The sequence below is a fragment of the Balearica regulorum genome, chromosome 15 (assembly GCF_011004875.1).
Source record: "Balearica regulorum gibbericeps isolate bBalReg1 chromosome 15, bBalReg1.pri, whole genome shotgun sequence".
NCBI lineage: Eukaryota > Metazoa > Chordata > Aves > Gruiformes > Gruidae > Balearica > Balearica regulorum.
Window position 1 is genome coordinate 12,982,182 of NC_046198.1, and position 21,152 is coordinate 13,003,333.

The window sequence follows — 21,152 nt, forward strand, 5'->3', positions numbered from 1 at the left end:
AAATGCCCTGTCAAAAACCTGGGAATATTCCATTTCAATTTAATATGACTTAGTTGAGACAACCGAATCTGTGTCATTGTATATTCTTAGTGATGTAAAACTACAGATAAAAATGTTAATTCAACAGACTTCCAAAAATAAATAATTCTGAGTAATTTAGTATTATAAGTGTGTTATTAGTTTGGTAGTTTCAAGAAAATTTAATTGAAACTCGAAACAGATTTGACTAAGTGCCTGTTTTTCTATTTAGTTTTACTTTTGTCTTGCACTTTCATGGTTAAATTTTAATGTCAGATGTCTAGCTACAATCAAACCTCTTCCTTTGCTGTGAGTTTTGAAATATTTTATAGAAGCAATAAAAGTTGACGTTCTAATAAATTATAAATTAAAAAATATTCCAATTTTTACTTTAACATCTTTATCTGCTTACTGAGTCTTGGTTACTTCAACAGCTAATTCTCAGTGTGTAACTGTCATAGTTTATACTGCAATTGTAATAGATCCTTAACTAAGACAGTTCAACAGCTTTCTAGCAAATGTCTATGAAATACCAGTTGTGTGCATTATAAAAAAAGCATTAAAAAAATGCGTAAGCCATTTTCCTTGTTAAAAGTTAAAAAAGTATGCCACTTGAAAGTCATTGAGTGACTTGCATGGGCATCCAATTAAGTTAATTTTTCACTTCATTTGAACAGTTTTAGGTTTTTATCATTCTTAAATTACTCCTTTTCAAATTATCTGCACTTCAAAGGAAGTCAAAGAGCTTTGGTTAACAGCAATTTTGTCCCTGTCCTGCCTTACTGTGCTGCCAAGATATGCTGGCCTAATTTGCTCGTTTAGGGCAAAAAAATCTTGTTTCCAGATTAGGCTTAAATTTTTCCGTTTGTTTAGTTTTTTTATTTTTTTGCTTAAATGCTATTGCAGAAGGAATTGTGGTCTCAGGATCAGATGGAGGGACAGAGGAAGAATGTTCTATCTTTTGGCTCCTTGTGCCTTACCCAGGAGAAAGGAACTGAAGTCAGTGATTTTAATCTGCACTCACATTTTGGAAGCCACTTTTTGCCATTTGTTCTTCATGTTATTTTTGTAATTACATAGCATATGATTCAGTTATAATAACACCCTTGAATCATACCGTTAAGTGTGTGTGTTTCATTTACAGGATTTTGCACAGCTGATGCAAGCTAGGTGTGTTTTTTTTGTGGTTCCATAGGCTCCATCGTTACGTGGAGAAGGAGGCTGTCTGCAGGTTTGCAGGGCACATACAGTGACAGTGAAGAAAGCAGCAGCTTCTCAGAAAGGGAGTTCTGGGTATATTTGTGTAAGGATAGAGTTTCAAACTTCCCTCAAGTAGCAATGGTGATTTGAGTAGTGTTGTTGAGATATATTGTCAGACAGATTCTCTTCAAGCAGGCCTCTTGGCTTTTTAATATTGGTTTTGATGTCAACTGTTCCATAGGGAATGGACGGAGCTTTAGCAAAATTAATATACAGCGAGCCCATCAGACAAAGGCTCTCAAGGCCAGAACATGTTGAGTGTGTGTTGGGATGCTGACAAATTTCTCTCTTTATGTGGCATTGTTTTCAGAAACTTGTGAAATGAGAGGGCTGTTTACAGCAATGAGGGCTGGTTGGTATTTGCAGTGCTTTGGGATTTGACCAATTCTCTTCAAATTGAAAGCTCGTCTGATTTAATTTCATTGTGCATGCAGTGTTATTCCTTTACTTGGAACTATGTAAATTTGGCTTTTGCCAGATTGTGTGTGATCAGGATGGGATGTAGGCCTCAGAAACAGGCTTTGAAACCACTCAATAAAGATATTTGACAGCAGAGTGCATGCAAAGGGTGTCTTTTGTCTCTGATCACCTGACATGATTTAGTTTTACAGAAAGTGAACTCTTCTTCAGAGGGGGTTAATACCCATTGACTTTATCTTCTGTTATATATCTGTGCTGCTCCACTTAAAAAAAAAAAAAAATCTAATGCCAATAAAATGTCCTCCAGAAATAAGTATAAACCTAAAGCTGCTAATTGCTGAAACTGAGATTGGAAGCTGATTGTTAATTTGAATTGCTGAACAGATGAGGATGATTGTTTTTTATTGGAAATCTGTCAGTAGCTATCATTACTAGAAATCTGTGGCTTTTATAATCCTGTTTCATTTGACTATTGGATTAATTTCAGTTCTCTAGCTCAGTCCTAATACATTATGGTATGAATTTCTGACAAAATGAGAAAAAAAAATCAAGGCAAATATACTTTTTTGCCCATTTTAAAAAAAACAATTATTTCATTGATGCAGGGACCAAACACTTGTGTTGAGGGCTGGCACTCAACACGGCAAGAGAGATGCCCGATACTAACTATCCTTGTGATGTATCTGCTATATTTGGGTGAATCATGAGAGGCTTAGAACTGCATTTTTCAGAGCCTTGTTGACTTGGCATTAAATTTTACAAAGATTGTCTATGTTGAAATTGGTGTGTCTGCTCACAGCTTCTTTTTGCCAAACAGACTAAGCGTATCCAGTCCATTTCTGTCTGGTGTTTTCAGTTTTTTAGCTTCTGGTGACTTTAGTAGGTGAAAGATGGTGGAGAGGGAAACATAATTAGTATTTCTTTTTTTTTTTTTTTTTTTTTTTTTGTCAGCACTAATACAAAGTTGCCTTTATCCTTACCTTATCTCTAGATTTTTCTAGTTAGATGTTCTCTTTCTGCAGTAGTTTCTACTTCCTTAATTCATGGGGAAAAGAAAAAAAAAAAAAAAAGTCAGAGGTCTGCTTCCTGCAAATGGAAAAATGGAAGCTAATGAACCCATAATGAAATCAAATTGTAGCTTTATAGGCTTGTCTTGTAGGTCTTTTGCTGTATTGTTTTCTCCTGTGGATCATGCGAAACCAACTGTCTTCCACTTTCTGGCATATGTTATCATTTAGTTCTCCATTTATATACCGATAGAAAGAACCTGAGCCCTCCAACTTCGAAAACAAAGTTAGAGCCGTGTTAGATTTGAGCTCTTCAAAGCTGAGATTCCAAGAAATCAGTGTTGGTTTTCCCTTGCTCTTGGGTTATGTGGACACGTGGCTTGCATCAGACTGGATTGAATTAGTTCTCCAGTGTTTGCTCTGATGCCCAACTATTAAGTAGCCCATCAGTAAAGAGATGGGGAACTGCTTAAATTAAGCATCTCTCCATGCTCCGCTACAGGAGTTTGAAGTGTTATCTAGTGCTGCAACACATTGGAAAACCCAGGTGCACATTGGCTTAAAATTGACTTATCTCTGCTACCAGAATTTGAATTTTAGATGTTTTAATCAAGCTATCTCCAGGTTGGTGTCTTGGTTTCTTCTCATAGTTTCCTTGGCTATTGAATGTGATGTCTTTGAACGATAGTGTTTTATCCTGTTCTGACAGATTCCTTTGACTACCACAGTACGTGTCTCCATTGTCTGAGGGAGACCGTGTCCATCTGTGTTATTATATATTAACTGTTAAGACTTGCATGTAACACAAGTGATATTAGAGGCTTCTAAATTTCCTGCTGAGGAAGACTACAAGTGTGCAATTCTGGAAGCAAAAAGCAGGAACTTTTGAATTGGGATTGCCAGAACTAAATCCTGTCTATCTGCATCAGCTCAGTGTTTAACTGATTTTCATTTGGCTGGAAGTGACAGATCATTAAAGAGAAAAAGTGATGCCTTTGCTGCATGTAAATACTTGGCTAAAAAGTGGTATCAGAGAAACAGCTTCTTCAGTCCTAGATTCAGTCAGAATCCCAATAGTCAAGCTAGAGGCACATTTCCTACTTACGTAGTTTTTGGAGTGGCAGGAGTCTCATTCCAGGTCTGTATTTGAATAATGTAAAATCTGAGCAGGCTTAATTTCATCTGCCAGCAACAGCAAAGCCTTGACTTGCATCTTGGGGGACATGACAGAATGTTTCTACAGATTTCACTTCTGCAAAAGTAGCTTCCCACTCTCGCTATGAAAAATCCCTTTCAAGGTTTGGGTCACTCTTCCCCTTTGGGAGTGATGCATCTTGCTGTACCCAGTACATGTTGTGATGTCCTTTCCAGTTTCCTTTCCTTTGAGAATTGTAATACAGATGCTTTACTTCTGGGATGGGAAACCCCTTCTGGTGGCTCAAGAGAAAAATCTTTTTGTATTCTTTTTCATAAGCTGCCTTTATTTAGAGTTGAATCTCTTACACTCATGATTTAAAGAGAGGTCTCTGAAAAGAACAGTTGTCTCCTGTGGAGACTGTTGATGTGGGATAGTGGTTTCTGGGACTGCCAGACTATAGTTGTCTTGATCCCATTTCACTAGCTTTAAGAATTTGTCATTGGCTTTGATGGAAAAATAAACCTGTTCCTGACAACTGCAGAGCTGTTGCTAGCAGATCTGTAGAAATCTTTGATCTCTTTGACAAGAAAGGTTTTCAGAGTGGTATCTGAAGTGCCATCTAGTGCTGATGGATGATGATGATTATTATTATTTATTATTTTTCCCCATGGCTCTGGAATCACTGCCTGTATGAAGGCCTCTGAAGTCAGCACACTGGTAATTGTGTGAGAACATTGCTTTGAGTCCCCTATGATGTAGCTGAACCTCTACACTGTCAGAGGTTATTCAGCAGTAGCCAGAGTTGTTGAATTGTACAGTCTTATATGTACATTTACTTCCTCCTTTTCTTACCCTCTTGGTAATAATGATCCTGTGATCATGCTCCACTGACACTCCATAGTTGAGTAGCAATTAGAGTAACGCTGGGTGTGCTCACCTCTGTGAGCTGAGCATTAGGACGGGGAAGAGGTTGCGAACACCTATTCTTATGTATGTTTAAAAAAAAAAAGTATGTTCAAGTGATAAGCTGCCTGTTCATCTGGTATGAATGTTTATGCAGGCTACTTGCTTTGAAGAATTAGGTCTCGCAGACTCTACTGCTTTAGAGTTGGTTTATGGGTTGAGGTGAGCAGTGGTGAGATGCTGTGACTTGGATGGTGATTACAGTGTACAGCAATGGCTTTAATAAACCAGGCTCTATGTGCAAGCTGGACAGGATGCAACCCTGTGCTGTTCTAAAGAACTGCAGCAACTTTGGCCTGGTGAAATAGCTTTGCCTGCTTTTTGGGACACTTTTTTATGGTTACATATGGAACACTTTTAACCAATGATTTGTTAAAAATTTCTATTTTGTTTTAATTATGTAGGACACCTGATGATCTCTCAAGGCAAATTGTGGCCCTGCAGCAAAGGGAGCTTGTGCTGAAAGAGCAGAACTCTACCATCACAAACAGGTAAGTGATACCAATAGTGAATGCTGATAGCAAGACACTGCTTTATTAATTCATATATAAAGAAAACAAGGACTGCAGCCTGAGAGCATGGCTTTTTAGATTTCCCTGCTGCTTCATGGAGCCTTCTATGCTATCACTCTCTTTCCAATGTTGATGAAGAGTTTTTTGCTAACTTAACCCCTTGCAGGAGAAAAAGATGAAGAACTGTGGGAGGATGCAATGAAGAGTTTATCCAGCTTTATTTTATGAGCTAAAGTGTTTGCAAGGGGAAGTATGCTGCTTTCCCAGACCATGTCATCTGGAAAGGGAATGTCACAGCAACATGTGCAAAGTCATCCTCTGGGTATGGGAAGGGAGCAAGAGCCCTGAGGGCTGTGATTTGAGTACTTACAGGACCAGTTTGTATAGATGATGGTAGAAAAGTATGTTTGCAGTTTTAGTGGCAAAGTACTGCTAGGCTTTGGGAGGAGCAGTCTATTTATAGAGTGAGATATGTATTTGAAAGTAGAGGGTGTTTAAGCCTTTGCCCTAGTGTGGGAGTGAATATCTAACAGGGGAAATGAATTTGTCTGCCAGAGCTTAACTTTCTAGACTGCATTGGTTACACATAGCATTTCTTAACACAGTTCTATAGCATGCCAGTAAGTGCTTCTCATCCTCTGTGCATATGCTCTTGCTTCTCACACTGTTCTGTTTCCTCATATTAGGAATCTGTTGTCTGTTCTTGTTAAAAACAATACCTTTCTCTTTCAAAAAGGTTCTTGGACTGTTTGCATTGCCAAAGTGTTAGCTGACTTGTCTAAGCAACAAAAGTGTGGAGAATTTCGACCTTCCATGTAAACATGTTGAGTGTAAAACAGTGAAATACCACATAATTGAACTCTGGACAAGCACTCTTAGTTTGTCTTGGGCTGCATTTGCTAATGTGTCTCTCGAAGTATGTGGTAGATTTTGGTTCAAGACATAATGGAGTTCTGGGCTACGCCTTACTAATGATGGGCAGGACTCAAGCTGAGTGTTAAAAGCTTCGTATGTGTTGCTGCCGTTAACGAAACTATTTAGTCAGTTGTGAAATTGTTAGCCAAGTGTAAATTCCCGTGAATGCAGGCAGCCAAATTGCTTTGCTGTTTTTGCTAAGAAGTTTAAAGGGCAAAAAATCTCACCGATATAAAAAAGACATTTCATATATTAAAAAATAAACCAAGCAACTCTCAAACCCACAATTGATCTAATGATCAAATAAAAGAATGGTGGTAATGTATGAGTTATTGATTTTTTTTTTTTCCCAGGCTTCTTCTCACAGCCTGTCAGAGAAATGCTTTTTCTAAATTTATTAATGGCCAAGGGGAATCATCTGTTGAAATAGCAGTCTTTTGGTAGTGCCTGTTCATGCTGGATGTAATTGTGCCAATTTAGTTTAAAAATAAAAACATGATTAAGATTACTTTTTGATTTCAAGTGAAATGGGCTGTAAAGCTGCTTAAATTAAAATTCTAACATTTTCTTGATGCAATGCTGTGTGTCATTTCCCAAACTGATAATTTCAGTTTTCTTCTGTCACATACCTTATTCTGCCTTAAAACGTAGGCAATAAGATACATTTTTAAAAACCTTTCATTACAGATGATTTGAAAGTTCCCCAGAGAAGGTCTTGAGTCTTTGGAAATAAAACCTTGTTAAGGAAGCAAATCTAATTTTCTCTTTTCTCTGAACGACATCCAGATTTAACTAATGGTGGTCTCTTACTTGTTTTATAATTGTGTTCAGAATGGTCTGTGTATTACAGTAACTTAATATGTGGTCATGACTCCCTCTAGTGATTGAGCCCAGCACTTATTCAGCTTTCTATTGTTTTTTCAGCTACAAGTTTTTTTGCCCTTAGTTGAAATGTGTTCTTTAGTCTTCAGTACTGACAGTGCAGTGTTTGATTTATAAAGTCAGTATTTACATGCGTATGGAGCAATGTGCAGTACAAATGCAAAAGAATTTTTGCCTACCTAAGAAGCTTTGATTAATTTTCTCTATTAAAATCAATGATTTGGTAGATGCTTAGGACAACATCATCAGAAGTTCGCATTTTAATTTAATTTTATAACAATGAAGTGGATAATCACAGATGGTCCTGGTTTATCTGTTGCTACAGTGTGAAATTCAGTTTAGTAGAAGAGGTTTGAGTGTGGTGTTAAAGATGGTGATACGACCCTCTTCCCTAAATGGCTGAGACTGAGTCTTTGTACAGTCGATGTATGTCTGGTCATCACTGAGCTTTAAACACAGGCAGAGGAGTGCCTGGAAGGGTTTGTTGCAAGTTGATTATTCTCTCAGTCTTTACACTGCAGTCAATTGGTTTTTATTCCCAGTGATGGTACCTTTCCCACATTGTTTAGTGACTGTGATAGACACTTGCCAGCTACTATTTGTCTCACAACCTGACAAATACTCCCCAGTTTCTTTTTGGTAAGAGGATATGCTTGGTAGCAAAGCAGGAGTTAATTGCTAATGTAGCGGAATATGAGCAGGACTGCAGAAAACAAACCAGATATGGAAAAGGTATCACAAGGGAACAATTTGCTATGTAAGGTCCCATCCCTTTCTGTAAAATAGCAGACAGATCTAGCTCAAATGCTTCTTGGTGTCCCTTGGTCGATCTAGAATGGAGAGTTATGGTATACAAACACACTAGTAACAACGTTTTCTAAATGGCATATGGCTTCACTAACAGACTAAATTTATTTTATCTCATTCTTCCATTCTTGAACTGCTTTCCATTTATTACTGTATATTTTTTAGAGCCAGTGTTTCTGGCAATAGAGGTCATCACACCACAAAAAGGCTACATCACTACAACTCAGCCTTTGCATCATATTCACCCTGCTTCTGGCCTGGGGATCTGAAGCACAATCTGTGCTTGTGGAACCTGTGCAATTGCCAGAGTCTCAAGGCCTCCCAGAGGTCAGATGATGATGCATATTATATTTGCTGTGTCACTCAGATTGGATGCTTTTAGACACAGAACCATAGGACTGAATTTCCTGAACAGTGGGTTTAAATCAATTCCTTTTAACAGTGATTGTTTACATGTTTGAGTTGTGTAGACTCCCTTGGAGCTTGCTATTTTTGCTAGGGAGGAAAACCTTCCTGTGGTGCTAGCATGGGGAAAGGGAGAGGGTCACTCCTGCACTGAACACATAAGCAGCAACTCGCTCCTCTTCACAACTTCAGGATCGCTGAGTAATGTAGCTGAAAGTGCCATTAATAGCGCGTGATGGACTCTCACTGCTGTTTTGGAGTGTGTTGCTACAAGTTGTGTAAATAGAGTAAATTGTACTTTCAGCAGTAACAGCGGGAAGTGTTGTGAAGCTCTGTGACTGCAGAACAAAGATAACAATCTGAAGGTTTAAAGGTTCAGAAGAAGATTGCTTAGGGCCACTTTGATAGCATGAAGTGTACCTGCTCTGCTGGTTTTTATTCAAAGCTAATGAAGGAAAGGGGTTTTATTAGTAGGTCAGTTTAACCATGTAGCCGTCGTGAGTTTAAGCACCTTTTTTTTCCCCCCAGAGTGTGAATGCTATAAGCATGGTACGTTGAACTGTACGTTTTCAGCGAGAGTTGACAGTTGTAGCTTGTAATGTGGAGAGTTGGCCAAGTGGTTTATAAGTTTTTTGTCTTATGGAAGAATGATGTAGTGATGTACGCTATTTTTTTAAGTGAGAAAAGCTGCATATTTATTTTTCCAGCATCTTATCTGCATATTTGGAGTTTCTGGAGAGATTTCCTAAAACAATCCTGGCAAAGCATTCTAGAATTTGAAACGTAGGGGAAAACTTCCCTTCTAATCAGTGTTGTCCTCTGAGATGGCTAAGCATGAAGGAATGACGCTGCTTACAGTTTGATCTTTGCTTCAATTCCAAGAGACAGGCTATGAAAATGTACTTTTTTTGGTTACTTGTGGTCCCTCCCAAAGTGATAATTTCTTTTCTACTTTTTCCTCTTAAGTGTAATATTGACTTGGGACCATTGAGGTATCTTGTAGAAAGTCAAATACGAGGAAACACATAGAGTTAGTACTGAGCAGGATGAAGGACACACAGAAAAATGGAGAAGTAAATCGCTGGTTCTGGTGTTGGATCCTGGAGCTGATGGCTTATTCTCATCACCTAGTGTCAGAAACCCAGCCGTGTGTTTTGTCATACAGTTTCATATGTGAAAAGGGATACACAGAATATGTTTGAAAAAATGTTTTTCTTCTCCAAGTGCTGACAGAGTTCTGTTAATAGACATGGTTGTTTACCACCTTTATTCATATATATCAGGTAAAGCTGATTTACTCAAAGAACCCACTGTGTGTGTTGTTGCTTAAAACTGAAATAACAAACCCTAAACCATTGAAAGCTGGGGAATGAAGATTGCAAACTGAACAGAAAATGCTTTTGAGTTGGGCAGCAGGGATTTTTTTTTTTTAATAAAAAAAACAATGAATGAGTGCTGATAAGCTCAGAACCGTCCATCTCCATAAGTGCTGGTAGCTTAGAAGTATGTCGTAAATCTATTGCCCATCTTCTCTTTTCCTTGGATGTCCCAAGGAGTGTCAGTCACAAATATAAATAGAGCCTGTCATACTTCTTCCCCTAATCTTCTGGAAAGTTGGACAGAAGTTTAATTACAGTGAAATGTCTTTTATCTGACAGAGGAAGAAGTGCTAGCTTTTTGATAGGCTTTATGAGTTATTTTGTGATCAAAAGGAGCACTTAATGTCTAATATAGGACAAGGTAGGGATTTTTTTTTCCTCTCTTGTTCATCTATATGGCACATTGTGCCTTGATTTATATGTGGAGGTGTGTGTGTGTACCTAATACCAGACAAATGTTTATTCACAGTGCTTCAGGGCAATATTAACTGCTGACAGCTTCTGCATTCATTTATAGAGTAATATTATGAAGAAATGACTTGTAGTATTGCTTTTTCTTTTCTCCAAAATGGATCTTTCATGCATTTTTATACCAGAAGGTAGTTGATAGTGTCCCATTAAGGGACCAATCTACTCTCTCCAAATAAACATATTCAAATAGCAAGCTTCCAGAGCAACATCTGGTTATTCGTGACTTTAATTTGGTAGGTACAAAGCTTTTCCAGGTTTTTTTCTATTGTATAGTTAATCCCTAGCAAAAAATAGGAAGGCAAAAATAATTTAGCCAAGACATTGACTTCTGCTTCCAATTCTAAAAACATGGGATTTTGCCCAGACCTTTGCTTTTCACGACCGTGCCATTTTTAGTCTGATTTCCTGAGGAAGTGAGGCTTATTACTGTGCTCTGTGTGCGTATGGAAATGAGGTTGTGCCTACCCTACACTTTTGAACTTGGTAGTTGTTTTCTGTTAAGTTTGGCAGATGGTAGAGGTCTCCAAAAATAACATATTCTAGCAAGTTTAAGGATAACAGCTCTCCTGCTCCAGGAGAGACATCCTGTTGGTGCATTTGGAGGTCACGCCGTGTTAGGTATCAAAGCCCTGCAAGCAAAAGACCCTCTTAAATGTCATGTAGATGGTAAGGCTCCTGTTGGAGATCGTGCCTCCTTAGCCACTGCTCATTCTGCCTTGAATCTGGCAGTGAGTGAGCGAGCACTATTCTGAGCCCATGGCAGTATCCCAATCTGTCATTTCTGCTATACCAAGTTCTCCAAAGGCTCGTGGCGTTTGATGGTACTGGGTCGTGTTGCTGGTATTGGTATCATTTTTGTGCTGTTGGTATGAGATGAGTCTACTTGAGTCAATATTCACCTTTGGAGAGAGAAATCCATAGGAAACCAGGCTTTTTTTTTTTTTTTTAAACTCATGGAACTAGTCTCTTTTTCTGTTTAAAAGAAAATGTATAGAAAAAGCCCAAAGAACAGTCTACAGGGGACAGACACAGCTGTAATTGTGCTTTTCTGCCTGGAGCTCTGTGGTAACTGCATAATGCAAAACCAGTAAAAATATTAGTTTCTTACCTTATATTTGACTGTGCTTCTTGGAGAATGTTCAAGGAGGATCTGCAGAATGCCTCTCTTCAGTGCTCTGGTCACTTTTAATGATGAAAAAAAATTGTAGAAGCTATTTAACTCTGTTCTTGATTGTGTGTTGTACAGCAGATACCTCATGTTTTAACATGGAGCTGCATTGTAAAAGTTATGGAAGAAGTCTACCTAGCATTTCTTCTATACACGGCTCACATCTGCAGTATAGATCTTTCACTTCCATGAGACTAAAATTCCTAAAAATCCTAGATTAAATAGATGTGTGTCAATACTGGTCTGGAGTTCTCAGAAACTAGAATGAATATTTAGAATTATTGAAGTAATTTGAAGTAAAAACTTACTATCTATTTTCATTATTTATATTCTTTCCTTTTTACTGGAGAGGTGCTATGATCAAATTAGTGACTTACATGAGCCTGATGGGCCAAAGGAAGAGTGCCCCACGTCCATGGTATATTTTTGATATGAATACAAAGGGAGAAATTATAATCTTAGCTATGCAGTAGGCAGCAGTACAAAAATATTCTACATTGAAACCAGTACTAGTATGTAAAAACTTGAATTCAGCCTGTCACCAAGCTTTGTACAGAGCTCTGGGAATTGTAGTGATTTAAGATTTCCAGTGCTTAGGGATTTGTCTTTTATTGCCACTGCAATGTGGCAGTTAGCCTTGACAACTTTTATATGAGTTGGAAAAGAGAAGGGCCCTTCAGTTTGGTAATATCTTTAGAATCAGTCAAAGTCATAAGGATGGAGAAGGTAGAAGAATATGGCCTAGAGAGGTCTGGACTTAGTTTCTGGAGCAGCTTTGGGTTTGCTTGGGTTCTGCTGGGTCACTTAATACAGTGACCTGAGTTTCTCATATTCTCGCGTGAGTTTCTCATATTCTTGCATGCAGATCCAGAAGGCTACATGAATGAAAACAAACATCTCTGCTCCATATATCCTGTCTAGTTTGCACCTAATTATTTTTCAGGCAAATGAAATAATACATTAATTCCTATCTATCTGTACCTGTTAGGGTTTTTTGTTGTTGTTGTTCCCTTCTCCCCCAAAAGCACGATACAAACTTGTTTTTTCCCCACATAGTATCTTAAAATTATAGTACTGACCATGGCTCTTGAAACCTTCATTTGAAGTGTTTTATGGTAAATCATCAACAATAAAACAAGGTTGTGTGTAACCGTTTTGTCTCTTAATTTGTAATGCTAGAACTGCATTGTAGCTTTCCTGAGCAGTCATGAGAAGCCAGAGGAAAATTGTTGGCGGAATGAATTTTCTGTCTTTTTATGCTCAGGTACCTGAATATCTGCTGTCGTTGCCATAATAACAGGGGTATCGAAGACTATGGATTTATTTAAAGTATTTTAGGGTATTGTTTATATTGTTTATTTTAAACAGATTGATGGTTTCCCAGGGCTTTGGAGGGAGTGGGGACAGCCAGAATACACTGAGGCATTTTACCAAGGTAAATGTGAATTCTGTAGGATTTTGTAACTGCTGTGAAGTAGCATCAGTTCAAATACTGCACAGAACATGGCCATGTCTGAAAAAATGGATTGTCTGGGCTGGGAAGTCTCAATCAGTCAATCATATCTGCATGTAAACTTTGTTCAGCTCTAGAGCTAATCGCTTGTTTAACAATTCTCATCTGGATCACATTAACTCCACCACATGACTTCTGCCTGCTATTATTGGTATTTTCATTATATTTTAATTTTAATATTCTCTGTGTCTGCTTGTATGCACGTATGAATATATAGACCATGGTGCAATATAGTAAATGGAGGAAATACTGTGAGTATATAGCTGTTGGTTGAGGGAGGGCATTTTTACTTAGTTATAAATATTTTCCTGATGTCAAAGTTTTGTCATCTGTACAAAAGACATGCTGCCTGAAAAGTTTAATCAAAAATAAAAAGTAAGCTGCCTTGTCTTTTTTAGCTGTCTAAGGCAAAAAAAACCCCATGTCATAAATTGCATTCAACCCCCCCCACCAAAAAGCAGCTTGCTTTTGCTGCTCTGAAAGTTAAATGACTAATGTGCATAATTTATTTGAGCATCTGTGCTAAAAACTTGCATACCAAGTTTTAGTTCAATGTGATCAACAATGGCGAAAATTAGGATTTATCATGGAAATGCTGACGGATGTGAACATGTGTAGGCTAAACCGGTGCCTGACAAACCTTCTTATTGTGCAATGCTAATGGTGAAACAAATTTTTTTTTCTGCTGTAATTGCATTCCCCCCCGTCTGCTTAATTTTCTCCTTTTCAAATTTGGTGGTTTTAGTTGCACTTCATATTTGGATTCCTGCTTTTTCTAGAGTCTGCATAAAACCTCTTCAGTTGTCTTGTGATATTTCTAAGCATAAGATACCCTGAGCGTTCTGGGCGAACAAGGAGAGGATCAGCATCCTGAGATCAGGCTGGTGCTTTGCAGTAACGTGCTCGGAACGGAAGATGGTGCCGGCAGCCTTGGCAGCTCCTCTGGCTTCCCTCCCCTCCTCCCCCAGCCTTTCTGTCTTGCACAGCCAGGGTGCTGTCACCAGGATTATAAATTCTGGAGCCAATTAGCTAAAAAATGTTACAAGTAAAAGGAAAGCAATGAAAAGCTGCCGAATATCTTGATGTGAATGTGCCTGTCTTGGAAACTCTTCCTGTGGACAGCTCAAATGCAGCCTTTTGCTACAGCTCTGGTGCAGCTTTCAGTGAAGCATCAGACACTTTTGAGGCATCTGATTAAGGAAGGAGTAGTTGGTTTGGAGGAGCCAAGCAGAGGGAAACAAGGCAAGGCCGCCTTAGGAAATTGTGGTGATAATACAAGGTTGTCTGTTAAATGTAAGGATCCTGAGGATGTGTTTGTACATTGACAGTGTTTCCTCCTTGTCCACAACATTTCTTGTTGAAGCAAGTTTCTTGACATTTTTTTTTTTTAAATTCTCAAAGACTGATTGCTTAGATCTTGCATGGGCATCACAGAGGAGAAACGTGTTTATAGTCAGGTCCTCTCTCAGTAGTCGGTGTGTTTTCTGGCAATAGCGGCGCAGCCGTGCTCTGTTGCTTGGAAGAAATTCTGACAGTTTCTGGGTGCCATCATTCTTTGCAGGAACGTGTCCTTCCTTGGGAAAGGAGATGGGGCAGAGTTGGAGATGGGTTCAGGAGTGATTGGCAACTGGTCCAGTTATTTTGTTGCTGGTGACTTTGGGTATTTTTTTACTCTAGCCATATGAGGAAAAACTAGTAGGATCTGACATTCAGAGGGCCCTTTGGGGCTGGATGCTTAGTCAGAAGGCTTAGGCGTTGTACTCTGTTAGAGTTCAGAACAGCGTTCTAGCAAAATGTAATTTCCTTTCTGTCATATTTTATGTATGGACTGTTTTTACATATTTTCAATATTTAAAACAATGTTCACATATTCATAAGTTTTAAAATATGTTCTCATTGTTAAGAGATGGAAATCAGTAAAAAAAAAAACCCCACAAAAAATCCAAACAACCCCCCCCCCCCCAAACAAGCCCCCTAGCCTTCCTTTTATTCAAGCAACAAAAATCAGATTCTTATGAGTGAAATAACTACTGAAGAGGCTTTCTGTTTCTCAGCCAGAAAAAGCTTTTGAAATATTTATGGAAATAAACCAAAATGTGTCCCTTCCCGGCTGTACAAATAAGGGATTATCAGATCTAGCCTATGGCAGTTGCAATATGTAGAGTCCAAAGTATCTACTACTAATAAAAGAGTATATGCTTTAAGAAAACATTGTGAGATTTATTTGTTTGTTTGTTTTTTTAAAATGGGACTCTACTGACCAAGTATCACACTTCCATGGGTTATCCTAATTAAAAAAATCCCTCTTCTTGCATTGGAGGTAAAAATTGTCACCAAGGCAATGTATTAAGTGACTCTTGGAAACCAAACGTATCATTTATGTTGATGCATCTGTATCTACTTAAAGGCAAGACTGAAGTCACTTCGTAGCCCTTGCTCTGGTAGCTGGGAGCGTGGAGCAGACTGAAAGGGTCTGAATCCTGTGCCCAAGGATATGATTGCAATACAGTTGTCTGGCTGTGTCACAATCCCAGTTTATTGAGTGAATTTGCTCATCTGGGTCTTTTGTCTTGGTTTTCATTCTACAAATCTTGCACTGGTGTAAGAACTGGAGCTTGTTGAAGTCAGAGCGCGTTTTGATCATTCAGAAAAGAATCAGCAAAGCAAGGTTAGTAGGGAGAAGTAATACCTTTTATTAGACCAACTGACAGGATTAGAAGACAGGCACATGTTTGGGCACACAGCCAATACTCAGATCTGATATAGAAGCGAAAGCCTTCAAGCTAAATGCAGGTTGAGAACAACTGCTTTGAGTTTAACTTATGTAATCAATTAGACAATTTGAGAGAGAAGGTAGTGGGCACCTGTGGAACAGGGGGGAGGTATCGGACAGAAGAGATGAAAGGGCTGTTGGCATCTTTGAGGAGGGGAGACTTGGTCTGAATCATTCTGATACATGACCAGGGTTTGGATACTTTGATAAGATGAACAATTAGTAGTACGAACTTTCTCCATATAGAAGGAGCTTGGAAGCAGATAGATGATGTGTGTCGTGAAGCCACATACCAGCAAATACTGTGTTTCACTGGCTCAGTACTGGTGTGTCAGACTTGCAATTAAGGGGCTAGAACTTCAATTTCATATTAACCAAAAATATTATTTTCTATACTGTCCGTAGACTCACAGAATGGTTTGGGTTGGAAGGGACCTCAAAGATCATCTAGTTCCACCCCCCTGCTACAGGCAGGGACACCCTCCACTAGACCACGTTGCCCAAAGCCTCATCTTTTCATATTGTTTGACTTCTCTGGGCACTCAGCTGCAGCAGCAAGTCTGAACCTGCCATTACAATGACTGTTGAATAAATTTTGCTTCATTTGTCCAAATGTATTCTAGGATAAAGCGTGTTTCCTGAGCCGCAGTATTTCTGCCTCTTGCACTTGTGAGTGCTGTGGGCTATGCTGACGCTGAGAAAAGCCAACTGTAGCTACCGAGTGGGGTGTTGGTGTTTGTGGCATGATCTGTGGCTTGTTTCTTTTCTTTTTCATTTCCTTTTTTTTTTTTAAACCTGTGTCCTATTTAACAAAGTGCACCTGCTGCTATGTTACCTAGTATCATTATGTGTAGTATAGTGCACAGCCATGGGTGGTAAGTCTCTAACTCGCCTATTTGAGAGTAACGTAATATCTTTTAACAGTGTATTTGTCAGATTTTTTTTTTCTTTCCTGATTGCATCTAAAAGGGAAAAAAATGCTGATAATAAGAACTGTGATTATAAAAAAAAAAAAGCAACAGTAAGATAACCTGGGGCAAAGCGGTGCCTAAAAATACTTGATGTTTTTAAGCTAATTACATTTTTATATTGCCAATGACCTTTTGGAAACCTTTCATTTGCATGGACTGCAGATGCCTCCAAAGAAATGCCTTTATGCAAAGAAAAAATGCATTCCAGTCGTCTCCTCAAACCCAGAATGCAGGTCTGCTGTCTGTAGAACGTGCCCTTTTTCAGAATAACTTCATAATGTGCCTGCTCTGAACTGCAGTGAGAGTTCTGCCCGGTGGGGAAGATGAGCATCCAGGCTGTGTCATCTTACAAGGCTGCTTCTTGAAGGTGGGGGTTCTGTGTATAAACAGCAACATGGGAACACTCTTGAACTTACAGAGCAAGTATTCGTTAATATTTAAAGTCAGAGGAAACCTGAAATTCATTCTGACTCCCTTGGGAAATTTGTGGCTCAGTGGCAAACTTGCGAATGATGAAATACAGGCCTTGTTTCAAATGAACCTGCCAAGTATAAGGCAGAAATTCCTCAGTTTTTGCAAGGTTTTAATTTGGACTTTTTAATTTTGTCTTGAAGTAGTTACTTCACCACTTCCCTGAATTAATGCTGAAGGTCTTAAACTGAATATAGGAGAGTGAGGCTGGGTGAAGTTGTAGTAGTTTCTCTTTTCTCATGCTCTGGAGACTTTTGTCTAATTCTTGAATGAGAACTGAACAAGAGAGAGAAGGGTAGTTGCAGCTCGCATGGATAATGTAGCTGTTGTTGGGGCCGACAGAAGTTAACAGCGTCCTTCTCCTTGCAAACCCAGCAGTGCTGGTCAGCCTCAGGCTTCATTGGTTTTGATGTTTTAAAAATAAAGTAAGTGACATCTTTTGTTAAAGTGTACAGACTTTGAAGGAGTTCCTTATGTCCTTGAAGAACTGAATCAAGCCAAGGAGTCAGTGTAGATGCTGCCATGTTTGATCAGTCAGGCTAGTTTTTAATTCATTTTTTTTCACAGCACCTTTAACGAGTAAGTTCCTTCTCCAGTTACCTTTCTTTAAATAAGAGTAAGACCACTATTGGATGGATTGGATGGATATGTGTTGCTGCTTATGGTCTATAATGTAGTTTCTGTAAAGCATTACAGCTGCTTAAGGTAAACAGGATGAGGGAGAGGCTGGATGGAAGTTAAGACCTGTGTAAGACTGGACTGCAGAAATATTCAAAACTCAGTGGATCTTTGGAAGCAATTTTGTTTCTAGCTCTGATTCTGACCCAGGACTGACTTCTGTGTGATGTTGAGCAAGTCAGTGATCTGTCCTCTGGCTTGTAGAAGTGATAGTTAACAAGGCTTATGATAATATTTACTAAAGCATATCTTTGTCACTTGCTTGAGCAGGGCTTTCCCAAAGTACCATTCATATCACTTGCAATTGCTAAAGCTTTTGCCTGTGCCCCAAACAGATTTTTCAAATTCTGCTTAATATAAACATGTTATAAAGCAGACAAATTTTGTTTTGCTTCAAGCAGCTTTGTATCTCATTCATTAAATAGCATCCTATTAAGTAAACTGTGGGAACCCTCCTAAGGAGAGGAAGAACCTGGCAGTATTTTGTGGTTCTGGAACAAAGAGACCTACCGTAGTCTCCTGTACAGTCCATGCCTGTACTGTAGGAGTGACAGAGGGATAGGAACAGTTGTGTGAACAGCTTTGTTTTGGCACTACGACAAGAAGTTGTTACGACAGTCAAAGTATTGCTTCAGTGTAAATTTTTGCTGGTTTGCCTTGCATATTGTAATGGTATGTATTATGTGAATGAGAGAGTAGGTAAGGTAGGGAGAAATAGAGAGCAATCTGAAAATCATATGTTCCCACTCCATCTTCTGCAGAAAAGAGGTGGAGTGTGAAGTGAAGAAAGTACGTCATTACTGCAAAACCGTGTATGAGAGATGAGTAAATCATCAATATTTCAGATCACCACTTTTATAAACAAATTTTAGAAAGCGAGAATGAAAACCTGAGGAAACAATGCAGAAGAGCGAGTCTGTGTGTGTTAATGTCCCCTGAGCCCCTAGCAGGCAGAGAAAAGGTTGTTTGAATTTTAAATTGATTTAAATTCCTTTTGATTTTGCAGTCCGTGCCTGTTCTGTGTATATTGTCCCTGGAAAGTGAGCAAAGGATGTTTAAGGCTCCCTTATTTTTGTGCTTGGCTAATTTTATTGTCCTCCCGCATTTTCTAGCCGTAAATGTTGCAGACTTTATTGCATTTGAACTGGCTTTAATGTAGTAGGTCATAAAAATCTAAGAAATGAGAGGTAGTGTCCAATGCAGTGATGTTTTCAGTGCAAGGAGGATGCTTGCAAGTCACTGAAAGGCTTAAACCGAAACTCTAGGATCATCTGCTTAGTGAAGACAGTTCAGAAATAAAAAAACCTGTCACAGCTGAGAATGAATTTCATTGTTAAAAAATTCCTTCTTTTTCTTTCATCTGAGGAGCTGGTTTATGCTTTGAGACATCAATCCAAATGTGAGGAGAGGAGGGAGGCTCTGCTTCCTTCCTTTTCATAAAGAGGTTCAGCAAGTCGTTATATATATAGCTATACAGTGTCCATTGTATAACTATTATACAGTATAGCTGAGACCCTTCATAGCTGACTGCTCGTTTTTAACCATGAGCTATGAACGGACCCGTCTCTGTACCTTCTGAGCTACGAGATCCATACGTGGCTACTGGTGCTATTCCTGCAAGCTCTAAGCCACCAGTAAGGATTTTTTACTTTTGCAAATTGAGCCAAATGATGAAAATCATTGGTAGCTTGTTCATACCTTCCTGCCTGGCTCCTTAAACAAGGACCCTTGCTGGGGAGGAGGAATCAGTGAGCAATCTCTATAGTCAGGGATTCTCTGCCCAACCCGGCGTTGGATTACAGATGTAGAGATGAGGAGTTCTAGTTTTTCTATTAATTGCAATTATTTTTCCTGCAACTCACAAATCTTTAAAGATATGATTTCATACATTTGCTTTCAGGAGCTCGATTACTCCTGCTGCATTTTAAAGTTAAAACAGCTTGGGAAGATAGGCAGTTACTGGAGGATGGTTCCATGGATATATTTGACATTTCTTAACTGTTGAGTATTCAGCTTTGAAACTTCCTTCAGAGAATGGCAAGACTGGTCTCTGTGATCTCCACATGGGTCAGAACTTCATTTAATACCTTTTGACATTAAAACTGTTTGAGAACTGGTGCCTGTGGTATTGTCTGTTAGTTCTGATTTCATCACAGCTTAACAGATAGTAAATGTTCCTGTAAAATGTTTAGGATGATTTCTGCAAGTGACAACTTCAGTTCCCACATCACAAACCTGTATTTCTTAGCAGCCGCTTTATACCAAGTTCCACATTCAGCACAAACTGAGAGCCACAGAGGAAACAAAAACCAAGCAAACTTTCTTGGAGCCTTTACCATATTTGAACAGGAACTACTTGTTTTGCTGCTTCTGTTTAAAAGGAAAAAACCCAAACAACCAAACAAAAACCCCCTTAATTCGTCACAATTATTAAACCATTGCCTGTTTGTCTAAAATGTCACAAACTGTGAACGACTTAAAACATGGTGTCTAACTGAGGCACAGTTAGCACGTTAGGATCTTCTGTCTGCTGAACTGAAGCCTCAATGTAAACTGTAATGACTGTACAGGCTGTCAGTGATGTTCATGATAAATAAGTCTGCTTTTTGTTTGTGCAGTAATTTAATGGTCATAGAACTTGGACATAGCACCACATTAAATAAAACTACTATAATAATTTCTTTATTGTAGCCACTTAATTCTGGGAGCCAACACAGATTTGTTCTGGAGTGTGCAAAACAGGCATCCCATCACTCATTCAGCTTTGTCCACTTCTAAGCAAATATCTTAATAGCCAACCTTTTTCTTCTTTTAAACCTGCATTGTTTTCACACTGCTCCTTGATTTCTACAGCAGAAAAAAAAAGAAATAAAGTTAGAAAGCCTTGACTGTGTGTGTTTTCCTGTGTAAATTCTGCATCATGTTGCATTTGAATTCTTGTACCTTTAACTGTTGTTTTGAAGATAATGGGAAGGAAAAGGTGCCCAACTGGCTGCTCTTTAAAACCTCAATGCTTTTCTGTTCTAAAAGCTTGCAAATTTTTTTTTTTTAAACATCGAGGTTGTGCCTGCCATATTTATGGAAGATGTTATTTGACTAGAAAAAGCAGTAAATTTACGGTGTAACTTAGAAATAGATGAAACCTCATCCATTTGGGTTTTTTGCCTGATGATACTTATTCTCCAGTGTAAGTTAGTATGATAGTTCACAACTGAATGGGGTTGGAAAGAAATCTGTCCTTATTCCAAGGGAGCCTTACATCTCTTCAAGATTGACATTCTGCCCAACAGAATAGCTGATGCTGCATCTCACGAATGCAAAAATAATAAACCCCCCAGCATTTAAAGTCAACAAATCTTCTTTCTATTTGCTTTCATTTTTGCCGACGCTGCTGGTTTATT

At 38.7% G+C, this 21,152-nt stretch overlaps 1 protein-coding gene across 1 annotated transcript in view; it reads left to right on the top strand.

The window, feature by feature from the left end:
- The window catches only part of MAD1L1 (mitotic arrest deficient 1 like 1), a 370,458-nt gene that overhangs the window by 35,471 nt on the left and 313,835 nt on the right, over positions 1 to 21,152 (top strand). Inside the window, exon 10 of the mRNA XM_075767524.1 lies at positions 5,211 to 5,297. Coding sequence (XP_075623639.1) covers positions 5,211 to 5,297 — 87 coding nt within the window. The remainder of the gene's footprint in view (positions 1 to 5,210; positions 5,298 to 21,152) is intronic.